This window comes from Asterias rubens, chromosome 11, assembly GCF_902459465.1.
Source record: "Asterias rubens chromosome 11, eAstRub1.3, whole genome shotgun sequence".
NCBI lineage: Eukaryota > Metazoa > Echinodermata > Asteroidea > Forcipulatida > Asteriidae > Asterias > Asterias rubens.
This window is the reverse complement of record NC_047072.1, coordinates 4,645,220-4,660,411: the sequence shown is the minus strand read 5'-3', so window position 1 is coordinate 4,660,411 and position 15,192 is coordinate 4,645,220. Positions and strand designations below refer to the sequence as shown.

Sequence of the window (15,192 nt, the reverse complement as noted above, 5' to 3'; positions counted from 1 at the left end):
TATGCATAAAATAACAAACTTGTGAAAATTTGAGCTCAATCGGCTGTCGAAGTTGCGAGATAATAATGAAAGAAAAACGCCCTTGTCACACAAAGTTGTGTGCTTTCAGATGCTTGATTTCGAGACATTCTAAATTAATATCATGAGGTCTCGAAATCAATTTTCGTGGAAAATTACTTCTTTCTTGAAAACTACGTTACTTCAGAGGGAGCAGTTTCTCACAATGTTTTATACTATCAACCGCTCCCCATTACTTGTTACCAAGTAAGGTCTTATGCTAATAATTATTTGAGTAATGTACCAATAGTGCCTTGAAAACAAAACAATGTGCACTTTAGGGTCGTTCGATAAGCTTCCCTGTGTCGACACCGCGGTGCTCACTCGGGTGAGCCCCTGACATTAGCTAATCGAACGACCACTCAGATCACCCTCTCGTGGTGACGTCATGCACCTGGGGCCTCTCCAAGTGACCCACTCCACAAGCAGGGCACTTGGGGCTGACCCCGGTGATCCCCTGGAATGACGTCAAAGCTATTCGAACGCACCGGGGGCAGACCGGGGTCATCACAGGGAAGCTAATCGAACGCACCCATACGCCTGAAGATCTGACGTCACACACTTCGAGGCTCGTGAATAACGCCAGACCTGCCTCCAAAACAGGCGTGGATATTCACTTTTGACCTCAATTATTTCACATAGAGATACGCAGTCAAATTCTATTGCGGACGTGACAGCAGTGAATGTTTGGGCATCTATGCCACTGCATGTTCATCATAAAATTATTATAATTGTATCCAATCACTGGATCTAGCGGCAGGGACTTGTCTCACGGACCCAGTTTATGTGCACTTTGCATAATATTCTGGCAGATTCATAATTCCAAATCCAAAACGAAAACAAGTATTTCTAAATTGATTTGCACACAAGGCCCTCTGCCCAGCACTATACACAGCGAACTTAAATAGCAGGTCGCACTATGGGTAGGTTGATACACAACAATCAAGTGTCACGGTTTGGCCATGTGTATGATTGTGCAGTGAACTTGGCATGCTACGGTGGCCATGAAGGGACATCAAACATAACATTTACCGTAAGAGGTTACGTAAATATTCCCGTTGTTTTGCCCCAATTCGCCAAATAACATTCATGTAATTAATATTTAGGATTGAGTCCTATTTGTAAGTATTCAACTAAACTTTTGCGTAAGTATGCACAACAGTTTCACAGCAAGAACACAATAAACATTCAACATTGACTGGTGATAGAGGTTAATCGAGTGACTAGTGAAACTCCTATTGAACCAGTCTGCTGGTTGTTGTCTGGATCCGGTTTTACAGAAACTTTGAGTTGGTGTCGGTAAGATCACCCCGCAGCTTCCACCTACGAGGATCTGTCCACGTTGCTATGAATAACGAGTTAAAAGTAAGTGAAGTTTTCATGTAAAACCCTTCGTTTAGGCTCAGATGAAAGTTTCATTTTTTAGACAAACCATTCGGTAAAAGCGTGTAAACTAAATTGCCAGAATTGCCCATTACATTGTACACTAACTTGTGAAGATGGGCGTGGTTGGAAACTTTTTTGAAACAGTTTTACTTGAAATGCTATATTTTTTAAGAAATGAGTAAAAATCGGTTTACGCCTTCGAGAAAGACTCTGCTATAGTTTAAAACGTCCCCAGGCCTGACACGATTAATATTGCTTTTTTACACCACAGGTCCTTTTGGTGGTTGCTTGCAACAGCTAAAATCTATTTTCTCTAGTTTTAATCTCATTAGACTTTTAGAAACACATTATTTGACAACAGTAACTTCAATGAGGTTTTTTTTCACTACACCTTCTTGTGCCTTGATGACCGAGTGACGTTATTTTGTCAGGTTTGTAACTTCATGATTGTATAAAATGGGTTTCGGGAAGTGTGTAAAGACTGGTCTTTGCAATTTTTTTTAACTGCGCTCTAGGTATGGTACAACATTTACCATTGCAGTGAACTGTATTCGGAGGTGATCAAGCAGAACCAGATCGGGTTGTAATGGCGGGAATGAAAATAACAAAAAGGTTCCAATTCTGAAAGGGAAGTGTTATGTCTTAAAAGTGCTGCATTGTCAACGTCGTGAATTTAATTTTAAATCTTTAGACATACACAATAGTTACAAGTTGTACAGGGGCTGTCAAGGTTAAAACAAAAGTATAAAACTGTCATCAAAAGATGTAAAAAGGAGATTACACTGAAACATTTTAGAATCACACATAACTATGGAAGCAAAGGGCGCACTAATGTTTGCAGGTCTATTGTTGGAGGGTATGAATAGCTTTTACGGCTGCTCCCATTTGCCGCCACGCATGACGTTCATCGTCTGCACTCCCTGTTTGTTGGATTTCACATTTTAGACGATTCGAATTCGTTGAGTGTTTTTTTGACGAACTATAAAATATTCCGAGCGGAATCCAGAATCTCGATCCCATGGTATTTATTTTCCGAAATGGGGGGGGGGGGGGGCGTGGGTTTAAGGCCAAGTTTTGTTTTCAGAATAATGTTTTTCTTTTCTTTTCTTTTCAGAAAAGCATTCCTAAAAGCATTGAACTTATTTAGTACTTGGTTGGTTGCTTTGTTTGCTGTTCGGTCTGTGGCGTTTCGCCTTGAGCTGATGGGTCATACACAGTGCAAAAGGCCAATTCTGTCTAAGGTTCTTTCGCGATTTATTTTTGGTGATTGGTTGTTCAACTTAAAGGCACTTGTTACTTAAAATAATTTTGAGTATTAAAACTTATTGGTAACGAGCAATGGAGAGCTGATGATAGTATAACACATTGTGAGAAACTGCTCCCTCTTAAGTAGAGTAGTTTTTAAGTAATTTCTCACTAAAATATTTGGATTGCGATTTGAGACGTCAGCTGAGGTCTCGAATTCAATATCTGAAAGCTCACAACTTTGGTAACAAGGGTGTTTTTTCTTCCATTATTCCCTCGGTTGGCAACTTCGACGACCAAGAATCCAACAAGTTGATTACTGTATGCATAATGTTGAGATATACACACAGTGAGATGACTGGTCTTTGACAATAATATTACCAAAGGTGTCCAGTGCCTATAACAATATATTATGAAGGGGTCATTTTGGGTTTGTATACCATGTCCGAAGTTGGGCAGCAGAGTGTAGGCCTACACCCACTGATCTCTTACTCGAGATAGCAGGTGGGCCTATGCGTGTGCACAGGCCAGTGATGTCACCACACACACAGCGGCGGCCATTTTGAAAAACATCCCAAAAAAGCTGTTGAATACAAATTACTATGTACTGTTTTATTTAAAAGATTGAATTTTATCATCTAAACATATTTGTTCTTTCCCTCAATGTTTTTAAAGCACATAACTGTAGGTATATTAAACAAAAATCAGCCTGAAAATCCCCTAAAATAAAAAATAAAAATAAAAAAATAGATCAAATCGCGGCAGTATCTGTTTATTGCAGTTTATTGCCACACAAGCAGGCATTTTGCTAAATAATTTCTGCATAAAAACAAACAAAAAAATGATATGTTGCACAGGAGCGCAGTTTTGGGTGTTTCAAAATGGCGTCAAAGGTGACTTCAATGAACGCACTCACCCTCTATCCAGTCTATGTGTGCGTTCAATTAGCTTCCCCGGGTCGACCCCGATCTGCCCCCGGTACGTTCGAATAGCTTTGACGTCTTTCCAGGGGCTCAACCCGGTCAGCCCCAAGTAGTGCCCTTTTTGTGGAACGGGTCACTGAGGTGTATGCCGTCACCACGAGAGGGCGAGTGATCGTTCGATTAGCTCTAGTGTCAGGGGCTCACCCGAGTGAGCGCCACGGGTCGACCCGGGGAAGCTAATCGAACGCACCCATATAAATAAAGACCAGACAACCCCTCCCCCCTCCTCCTCGTTTCCCCGAACTTTGAAGGTAATTTTTTCTGATAAGGTCCAGTAAGCCAATTCTCAGAAAGCAAGATGGCGTCCGAAGGACCATTGAAGTTGAAGCGTGAGCTCGGTCTGGTGCGTGGAGTCGCCCTCATCGTCGGGGCAATGATAGGCTCTGGCATATTCATCTCCCCAAAAGGGGTTCTAATCGGAGCCGAGAGCGTTGGGATGAGTCTAGTCTTATGGGTTGTCTGCGCAGTCATAACGTCATTGGGTAAGAATCTTAAAGGGACACTCTGCCTTAACTCATTTATTAAATAGTGCCTATGTCATCCAAAATTAAGTTGGAAAGCAACAAAATGGCAAAATGTTTACACGGTATCCCTTTTCTGTAGCTCTCAAATCTGTCAACAGATTAGAAAGTTTGGGGCCTACATAATATTATGTTTTATGTTATTTAGCCCAGACCTTTGACGTCACACGTCAAGGCACGTAATATGCATCAAATACCAGCTGGTTGCCGGTGCCAAATTGAACCAAACATGCATTGATCAGAAAATATATGTTTCACATGTTTTTCACAGAAATTAAGATAGTATGATGAAGACAAAAATATCAGGAAGACTGGTCAAAACAAATTTGTTATGTCGTTATGCATGGCAGCTGAGATTCTGCCTCCCCCGGAGATTCTGCCCCCCCCCCCCCCCCGTATGGGGAACGGTGTACACCACAGACATAAAGAACCTAGGTTCTTTATGTCTGTGGTACAAACGTCTTCTGATAGCGCCCTCTTTTGAATCATGCTCCTACAACCCACGTTTATTTCCCATAAGGGGGACAGTATCTCCGGCGGACAGAATTTCCTGATGGGACACCGTCGTTAGTTGTATTTTTTCCTTGACACTTTTAGGTGCACTTTGTTTTGCCGAGCTCGGCACACTCGTCCCCAAATCCGGGGGGAACTACACCTATGTTCTAATGGCCTTTGGTGATTTGGCTGGGTTCATGGTCGTGTGGGCCTTTGCGGTGATCATAAAACCATGCGGAATCGCTCTCTCGACGTTAACTCTCTCGACCTACGTCATTGATTACATCATCCCTGGGGACTGCGCACCACCCATGGCAGCCGTGCAGTTATTTGCCATTGTGACAATCAGTACGTAGAATAATTATTGTTGACCAGGGCCCAATATCATAAGCACAAACTGCTTAAAATATCAATGCTTAGCGACAATGAGCAGGACACCAGTCACAAATTGTTTATGTGATATGGTGTTTTGGCTGGTAACCTTGTTATGGTAAGCATAATTTTGTTTTGCTTACCTTATTTTTGTGCCAAGCAGCTCTATGAAATCGGGCCCTGTTGAGAAACGCTTACCTCTGCACTGGTACATTCTTTTAAAGAACCACCTGCACTGACTGTATACAGAATTATTAAAGATTTTGATTCAGGGATCATTTTAAGAAAAAACTACACACAAAGTTTATCCTTAAAAGCAGTGGACACTATTGGTAATTGTCAAAGACTAGCCTTCACAGTTGGTGTATCTCAACATATGCATAAAATAACAAACCTATGAACATTTGAGCTCAATCGGTCATCAAACTTGCGAGATAATAATGAAAGAAAAAAAAAACCTTGTCAGACGAAGTTGTGTGCGTTTAGATGGTTGATTTCGAGACCTCAAGTTCTAAATCTGGGGTCTCGAAATCAAATTCGAGGAAAATTACTTCTTTCTCGAAAACTATGGCACTTCAGAGGGAGCCGTTTCTCACAATGTTTTATACCATCAACCTCTCCCCATTACTCGTCACCAAGGAAGGTTTTACGCTAATAATTATTTTGAGCAATTACCAATAGTGTCCACTGCCTTTAAGGAACATTACAGAACTGGTAAGAACAAACTCGTCTAATCACAGGTTTACACAAAACTTACACGGTCTAATGATGATGATAGAAGAAAACACCCCTTGAAATGTTTCAGTCCGACGTCATAATTTGATGAGAAATAAATATAAATAAATTCCCGTTTGAAGTTTATTGCTCAGTGAGCGTTTTATTATTAACCTTTTTTAATCATGCAATGTGCAATAAATCGGTTTTCACTTTTTCCCGTGACCCAGATGGCCGATCGATCTCTACTTCTACTACGTTTTGTCAGTTTATGTATATGGTGGATTACAAAAAGTGCTCACACTGCCAGCAACTGTTTTGTTACCTTTAGTTGCTAAACAAAGTGCCACAATACAAATCACTATGGTAAATTCATGACATTCATCTCATTACATGAATCTCATAGTGCTTTGAGAAATCGGGCCAAGATTGTTTTCCCACCGTGGACTTGATTCTCAGGCTTCATACATTACCAAATACTATGCCAAACTTCTAAACCAACCATAATTACATTGTATCTGAAAACCCTTTCTAATAATAACCTTGCCTTGTTTAGTGCTGATTGTGTTCATTAACTGCATGAGTGTCAAGATCGCCAGTGGCTTGCCAATATTCTTCTCAAGTGGAAAGGTCATGGCACTCGTCATCATCATAGTCGCCGGGCTCGTCCAATTATGCAAAGGTAGGTGACAACAAGGCCAAAGCCAAAAGGCAAAAGTTAAACGTTTTTGAGCAGAATACTTGCATTTGTAATAAATTTAGATCAATATATTATGTAATATTCGGGTGATACCACTTTTCAACCACTTTTCTCAACCTTGCCTTTATACCGTGGGCCTTATCGCCCGCTAGCTTTGCGTAAGTCTATTATTGGTTCGATTACAGTCGTCAACCGATCGGAAATGACTTCAAGACGAAAAGCGCGCACTCTGTCGGGTTACGTTACGTTACGTTACGTTACGAGACAGTGACGTCTTGGAGACAGTGACGTCTTGGACTAAGACTACATTGTCACTTTTATTTTACATCCAGGACTAGGTGCGACTAGTCTGAACCCGAGTGTGGCTTTCGAGGGTACTTCAACTGATATTGGAAGCTACAGCTTTGCGCTCTACAATGGTCTCTGGGCCTATGCTGGTTGGTGAGTAGTCTTTCGTCAAGGCGCTGGCACCACTCCCGCCCCCACAAGTCTCCTATATATTTTCCCCTCTCTGCCGCTCGCTGCCTGATTGTTACGATGCTTGAAGATTTTATTGACTTCTGTGTTATTCATCAGGACTCTTCTTTTGTAATGTTTTGTACATCATCGGATTTTCTCATCAACGTATCTTCCTTTTTTCCTTATTAGTGTAGAGTTTTTCAACAAGGGCAAACCCGTTTAAAAGCAGTCTTTTTCTCCCACTTTTTTTTTGTACCGCAGGGAAATTCTTAATACCGTGACGGAAGAGGCAAAGAACCCACAACGGTTGGTATTTTTTAATCTAATGACATCATTGGTTTGTGAACGTTTAATATCAGGCGATCAAGTTTGAGAAGGAAAACAAAAGAGATTTTGTCGGGGATTTTATGCACATTCAAAATTATAAAGAAGACTCTTAAAAAAACTGTTTTTTATACTCGGATTATATGTAAGTTTGACCCATTTCTGTTTTCTTTTTGACACGGATTCCAGGTCAGCCTTTTGGTCAGGCTTCTTGGGACTCGGATCCGGGTCAACTCTGATCCGAAAATGTTAACCACATTTCCTTTGATCTACATTCGAGATGTACACAAAAAGTTGAGCCTGTCCCGAATGAGTACAGTCAAAAACAGTCATGTCCACTTTAGAAGCATGTGTAACTTTGGCTGGACAAATCCCAACTATGAACAGGTTATTATGTTCTTATTTATACATTTTTGACAGAAATATTCCCCTGGCTATATGCATTGCTGTGCCTTCAGTCACCGTCATATATCTTCTTACCAACATCGCTTACTTTGCCGTCCTCTCCCCCACAGAGCTTCTAGCGTCCAGTGCAGTGGCAGTTGTAAGTAAAGATCTTTTCGTTGTTAATAAAATATCTCCCAAAATTGTCCAAGCTTGTTATGTGTTGGGATATACACCAAGTGAGAAGTCCTTGTTCTTTGTAGACTTTGTTCTACATCTCAGCAAAGAGTTTATGGTTGAGAAGGAACAGAAAGACTAATTTCACGCTCAAACATCCTGATACATGACTGAAATCTACGTCAGGTGTGTTTAGACCTAATCATAATGTAGAAATAAAAACATAAAGATGTCAATCAACTAAGTTGAACCTGGAATATAATTCTTACTGAAAAAAAAGAACGAAACTTTGCTGTTGACAGATAAAATTTGCTGCCTATTTCAGACAGTTGCCGAACGTACGTTGGGCCCGATGGCATGGCTGATTCCACTCGGCGTTTGTATATCCACTTCAGGCAACTGCATTGGTAGTCTGTTGGCCAACCCAAGGTTAGTTCCAGTTTACTCCAGTTTGTTCTGGTTTGGTTTGCTGTAGTCCAGTTTATCCGCCATGAGCACGTTCGGGCGCGTAGCTAAAAGTTGTCTATTTTGACTCGAACCCAGGCTGGTCGGCCATTGGTTGACTGTTAAAAGCCAGCCTCAAGACCATGGTTTCTTCTATGGCTATTGTGTGCACTCGAACTTGCTCAATGGGCGGTGGTTGCATATTCATTGTGTTTATACCTATTTTCTTCTTTGACAACTTAAATTGTTTTAATTCAGAATCACATTCGCTGCCGGAAGAGAAGGTCACATGATCAAGGTCATGTCAATGGTCACCGTTAAGAGGTTGACCCCACTTCCGGCGATTGTATTGCAGGTAGGACAATTCTGACCCGGGAGTTTTTAATAATAAATTAATAACATAGAGTATTTGTAAGTCGCCAAATATCCATAACATTAGGCGCTCAGTGCGCACGATCCTCACACAGTAAAGGAAAATCAGACAGAGAACAGTTACAGCTATATAAGCCATTACACAAGCTGGTTTTCAAACTTATCGTTTGAATGTATATTGACATGTATTTAGACATCAAATTTGAAAGATTATTTCGTCATTTTCAAATTTCGTAGGTGCTCAGTTTTATATCGAGCCCACGCAGAGCACTATGCTTTGTCTTAAGTATTGTGACGTCAAGCTGTGCCGATTCGGCAGCTGCAACCACGGCTGTTGCTACACACTTTGTCATGGCTTTCAGTCATAGCCGTAGCCATAGCCACAAATTCGGACATGGTCGTATAACCTTATTATTAATACATTCTTATTCCTGCCACAGGGAACAATTGGGATAATCCTCATCTCATTTGGAGACTTCGATTCTATCATCAGATACTCTGGATTTGTCAAGAATATTTTCCAAGCAGCCACATTCGTTGCACTGATGGTTTTGCGCTGGAAGCTCCCGGACCAACCCCGAGCGTTCAAGGCAAGACATTACTATTCTGGCAGGGTCGTGGCCGTGCGAGAAAGGCCCGCGACCCTGCAAGGCTTTAAACGGCCGATTGAGAACTCGTCGCTACACTTTTATTCCCAATCATAAGTGCCGTTTTGGTAAAAAGGTGTTATAAAGTAGGAAACTCAATCTGTTTTCCGAAGTTTTGAGAGCTATACGTGTGGTGCATTTTTACGAGACAGTTTTCGGATATTTATTTGTGCGCGTAGTAATGCATCCTCGTATCCATGGGCGCAAATGGCATGGCGAGATCGATCACCCGTGTAAACGAGGTTGTGGGCTCACCCGCGCAAAGCTATCCGAAAACAACCGGTTATAAACAGCTTCAGCTGGTCATTATCAACCGTTTACACACACCCAAGTGACGCACTCTCCGCCAATAGGATTATCGAAACTGTCTGGGGTATTATGAATACATTTCAAAGCGCACTGTATACGATTGGTAATGGTAGTTGTCAAAGACCATCACTTGGTGTATCCCCTCATGCATAATAACAAACCCCACATGTGAACATTTTGGCTCAAATTGGTCATCGAAGTTGCAAAAAAGAATAGAAGGAGGGGGACACCTTTATTACACAACGTTGTGTACTTCAAGGTTCAAGGTTAATTTTATTTCCACAGTATCAAAAGACAAAACAAACAATATCAAACAGCAGTCACAAGAAATCATTACAACAATGAAAAATAATCGTTTCACAACATAGGTTTAAAAAAATAGATGCAAAACAATGTTGACACTGCGGAGGGATCCATTTAAGAAGCAAAGCTTGTAGGCAATGGTCCCTTATGACATGCATATGCATTGAGATTATAAATAATGTCAAGTGAACCGTAGAGGTCCGTGGTCGAGTCGAGCCATCAATGAACAAAATATAACAGCAGGTCTCAATGCATATGCATGTTTACAAAGAAAAATTAGTAAACACTGAAACAAACAAAAAACAGACACAAACAGAGGACTGGACTTAAGACAAAACACACACAACAGTCTTGCAGTCTTACTTTCAGATGCCTAAAAGGCCATCAGGCCTGAAGTCTTTTATTGTTTGAGTGGGAAATTGCTTCTTTCTAAAAAACAACTTTTTCAGAGGGAGCCGCTTCTCACGATGTTTTATACTCTAAAAAACAAAAGCTCTCCATAGTCTGTTACCAAGAAAGTTTGTATGCTAACTTTTAAATTAGTGTCCGGTGCCTTTAAATAAATACATTAATTAATTAATGAATAGTAAACAATTAAAATACAAAATGATAACCGAAATGCAATGACGATCTTATCCCCAACCCAAACAAGGATTTTTGGTGCAAAAACAAAACAGTATCACAACATTCTATTTACAGGTGAACATCCTGGTACCCATCTTAGCCACGATGAGTGCGTTGTTCTTGGTGTTGGTTCCCCTCATCTTCCAGCCTACCCTTGAGTATCTCTACGCAATCGTGCTACTGGTATTAGGACTCATTGTTTACTTTGTGTTCGTCCGGGGCAAACGACAACTCCCCTTTATGGGTAAGTGTTCATCTCTTCTGCATTTGGGCGGGAACATGTTTCAATTGACGCTCGCATTTTCAAGAGAGACCATTATGATGCTCTTTCATTTCATTTCATTTCATTTCATTTTATTTGCCAGCAAACATGAAAAAACACAAACATGAATTAAAAAATTGCACATCAAAGATTTACAAGAAAAAGCAATACAATGGTTATAAAAAGAGAACAGCTAAAAATATGCAAAAACACTAGCAAATTACTGAGAAACCTGGCCTGGCCGCGGGCAGATATAAGGATTGTGTAGGAAACACCTCCAGTGGGGGTTGAACACAAAACACTACAGACGAAACAAAAGACAAGAACCCTGGCAGGGAAAGCCAATAGCGACAAAAAGTCACTTTCAAAGTGGCTGACCTTTTGGTTCGGGACAATAACGAGAACTAACAAGACACACCCTCCACAGGAGGAATACGTATTACCCACCAGCCAAGCCAGGCAACTCATATATAAAAGACAAGCAAAAAAAAACCAAAAAGCATTAAAAAAAAAAAAAAAAAAATGCTTTTTGATTCCTCTAACAAAACCAGGAAGGCTAGTTAAAAGTTGATCCCTAACATGGAAGGGTAAACTGTCAAAGTAGACAGGAAATCTGTTAAAAACAGTAAATTTAAAAGCATCAGTTCTAGCATAAGTATGATGAAATTTAAGAGTGTCAGAATGGCGAGCATTAATTGTAATAAAATTGAAAGGATCAACATCATACACCCTATATAGACACTTGGCAACATAGGCAATGGCAAAGTAATTATATCTATTCTCCAAAGAGGTAAGCCCAAGCCTTTGAAGGCGTTCATTTTAAGGCAACTCGCCTCTAGGTGCAGGCAGACAAGTACGCGCTAAGCGCTTTTGAATCTTTTCAAGATCTTTCAGATGACCAGACTGGTGTGGAATCCAAGCTGGAGCCCCGTACTCCAGAATGGGGCGACACAATGAATTATATAGCTTAACCAAAATGTCAGCATCGTTACAGCGGACAAGACGTCTAATAAAACCAAGAAGCCTTGAGGTTCTAGAAGTGATATGTTTAACATGGTCCCCCCCCCCCCCCCATTTAAGATTGGAGGAAGTAACACGTTGCCTTTTGTCTTTGAAAAGGGCTTGAAACCGTTTGTTATGAAATGCATGCATGGTTATAGAGAGATATTTTAAAAGTAGATTATAATTATCCATACAAGTATCACTCGAAATCGCACTGTTTCCCTTTAACGTCGTGAACTTACATGGTCGGCCATTTTATGGAGTCAAAATTTTGACTCCACAAAATGGCCGACCGTGTTTCTTCACGACGTAAAAGGAAAACCGTGCATTATCATCTAACCATAATATTTCATAAAAACGGTTACAAACGCTTTTCAAAGACCAACTCGACCGATCCAGGGCAACGTGCTCCTTTAATCCCAAATGTCGGCACACTAACTTCTGAAGGTCAAGAATGCGAGCAAACTTAACAGGATATTTTCTCCTCTTCTTCCACAGATGGATTTACCCTGATCTGCCAGAAGTTATTCCTCGTAAGTCCATCAGTTTACACAGCGGATGAAACAGATTAACAAATTTGAATTCGAGTTGTTTTGATGCAACGGCGGGTTGCGGAGAACTTTTGAACAAAAATAATCCCTGGGTCAGGGTAACCTGAAAATAATAATTATGTCAAACAAAATGACCCCTGATTCTGCGTAAATTGTACCCATTTCTTGATAATGTTGACACATTTGCAGGTCATACCCCAGAAATGGGTCAGCCCTCCATTGACCCGGATAAATATGAGTTCAATTATGGCCAGGGAGCTTGTGCATCTTTCTAAGCAAAAATATTGGTTCTATTAATCTTATTTCGTTGTGAAATCGAGCTCAGGTTCCAAATTAATCAATGGAGTTATCGGCTATTATTTTCACTATCGTAGTAGAGTTCTAAAAAAAAAAATCTTTGAAGGCAGTGGACACTATTGGTAATTACTCAAAATAAATAATTATTAGCATAAAACTTTACTTGGTGGCGAGTAATGGGGAGAGGTTGATAGTATAAAACATTGTGAGAAACGGCTCCCTGTGAAGTAAACGTAGTTTTCGAGAAAGAAGTTATTTTTCACGAATTTGATTTCGAGACCTCAGATTTAGAATTTGAGGTCTCGAAATCAACCATCCAAAAGTACGCAACTTCGTGTGACAAGGGTGTTTTTCTTTCATTATTATCTCGCAACTTCGACGACCAATTGAGGCCGTCAGGTTTGCTATTTTATGCATTTATGTTGAGATACACCAAGTGAGAAGACTGGTCTTTGACAATTATTATTATTACCAATAGTGTGTCCAATGTCGTTATGCTTTTGTTATGTTATACCTTTGTATTGAGTAAACTTAACTTTATATTATACTTTTAAATCAGGAGTGGTGGGAAAGGGGAGGCGTAGAGGTTTCCCCCAACAAAGATTTTTAACAAGATATGTTTTAAATATAAACCGGAAATTAGTTGATATCACCAAACATATCGATTATCATAGTTGATATTTTCGGGAATTATTGATTACAGAGTTGATGTAAAACATCAGATCGACTTCATAGTTTATATCCTATGATGGTTATTTTTTAAACCAATAAAATAAAATAAAAGGTGAAGAAAATCCTATTCAGAGTTTACACCTAAAAATGATATTGTTTGCAGGGTTATCTAGGGTTACTAGCTTTATTTTCGATATCTTTTATTTTTGTCTCAATTTTGATGACCCGCACCTAATAGTTATTGTATTACGTTATAGCTGTTGATCTATAATAGTACATTAAATTAGACCGATCCTCTCACTTCTTATAACAACCCGGTCCGAGTAACTGCTAATTGGCCGGCCCGTTTGCCCTCGCACTGCAGCAAAGAAAGGGAGACTTTCGAAAACATGGCTTATCTTGAGCTCCGGTCCGGTTTAGGCTCCGCCCGCCTGTTTGAAGTCCCGTTGACTAAGCACAAGCCAGACTCTAAGCCGAATGTAAGCCAGAGTCTTGGCGAGGCCATGGTTTCATCAGAATTGTCACTTTGGATCAATTGATAATATTATTGCCGACGAATCCAAAGTCCATAAATTTCTAGACTTGTGGACAAGTCGTTAAAGGAACACGTTGTCTTGGATCGGTCGAGTTGGTCTTTGAAAAGCGTTTATAACCGTTCTTAATAAAATGCATATGGGTAGAAAGATGTTGTAAAAGTAGAATACAATGATTCACACAAACACGCCTCGAAATTGCACGGTTTTCCTTTTACCTCGTCGACTACCACGGTCGGCCATTTATGGGAGTCAAATTTTGACTCCCAATGGCCGACCGTGTTAGTTCGCTAAGTGGTCCTTTAATGGTCTAACGCGGTGAGTTGCGGCGTGGTGCTCTCGCGAGGAGATCTACTTTCCATAATAAATGGGACCGTGTCATGAGAGCAGTATTTTCCCGGGCCAGCAGTCTCCCCATAGTACCGCAGGAATCGTGGGGAGATTCGGAATAGAGTCGGAACGCTATCACCGCGGAGCTGAGACATTAACGACTTGTCCACAAGTTTAAAGTCCATCCTACCTATCCCAAACTCTCCCTGCCGGTTGGCAGTTATTTTAAACAAAACTGTAGAAAGTCTTTGGTAACACACAAAGCAACAGCAGTAGCTGTTATTATTATGCCAATTCGGATTATGGCCTATTTATCCTTGATGCTCGATTAACCTAGAAAGCTCTCTGCTTGTCCAAGGCGTGGTATAGAGGTGCTCGTGTTGTTTGGCCGTGAATGTGTGTAGTTTACAAGAAAACTACTAAAAACATCCTCATCATCTTATAAGGCAGTGGACACTATTGGTAATTACTCAAAACAATTATTAGCATAAAACCTTTCTTGGTGACGAGTAATGGGGAGATGTTGATGGTATAAAAGATTGTGAGAAACGACTCTCTCTGAAGTGCCATAGTTTTCGAGAAAGAAGTAATTTTCCACGATTTGATTTCGAGACCTCAGATTTAGAACTTGAGGTCCCGAAATCAACCAAAACGCACACAACTTCGTGTGACTAGGGTGTTTTTTCTTTCATTATTATCTCGCAAGTTCGATGACCGATTGAGCTCAAATTTTTACAGGTTTGTTATTTTATGCATAGTTAAGATACACCAACTGTACGTGAGGGCTAGTCTTTGACAATTACCAGAGTGTCCATCGCCTTTAAAGTTGTTGATGTGTGGTCGTCTCTCACTGCAGGAAAGGCTGGCCGCCACTGCCTGAAAAACCTTGACTGATGGTGCTGTCACTGCTTGCAACGGGAGCCTGTTCCAGGTTGGAATGGTGCGGATACAGGAAAACAAACCTCGAACGAGTCTTGTGATGCCTGGATGAAGTTGTTATGTTGAGTTCTGGTTGCGACCGCTAATGAT

At 40.6% G+C, this 15,192-nt stretch overlaps 1 protein-coding gene across 2 annotated transcripts; it reads left to right on the top strand.

Moving 5' to 3' along the window:
- The first annotated feature begins 1,295 nt into the window (after positions 1 to 1,295).
- LOC117297061 (b(0,+)-type amino acid transporter 1-like) lies at positions 1,296 to 12,725 on the top strand. 2 transcript variants are annotated; one of them, XM_033780187.1, is made up of 13 exons: positions 1,296 to 1,422; positions 2,558 to 2,684; positions 3,941 to 4,153; positions 4,790 to 5,035; positions 6,330 to 6,455; positions 6,806 to 6,914; positions 7,194 to 7,238; positions 7,677 to 7,800; positions 8,143 to 8,246; positions 8,520 to 8,616; positions 9,074 to 9,223; positions 10,592 to 10,760; positions 12,279 to 12,725. In XM_033780187.1, exons 3-13 carry the CDS (start codon positions 3,970 to 3,972, stop codon positions 12,350 to 12,352), a joined length of 1,428 nt encoding a protein of 475 aa, XP_033636078.1. In that variant the 5' UTR covers positions 1,296 to 1,422; positions 2,558 to 2,684; positions 3,941 to 3,969; the 3' UTR covers positions 12,353 to 12,725. The 2 variants fall into 2 exon arrangements, with proteins under 2 accessions (XP_033636078.1, XP_033636077.1); XM_033780186.1 differs by lacking the exon at positions 2,558 to 2,684.
- Positions 12,726 to 15,192: the final 2,467 nt, after the last annotated feature.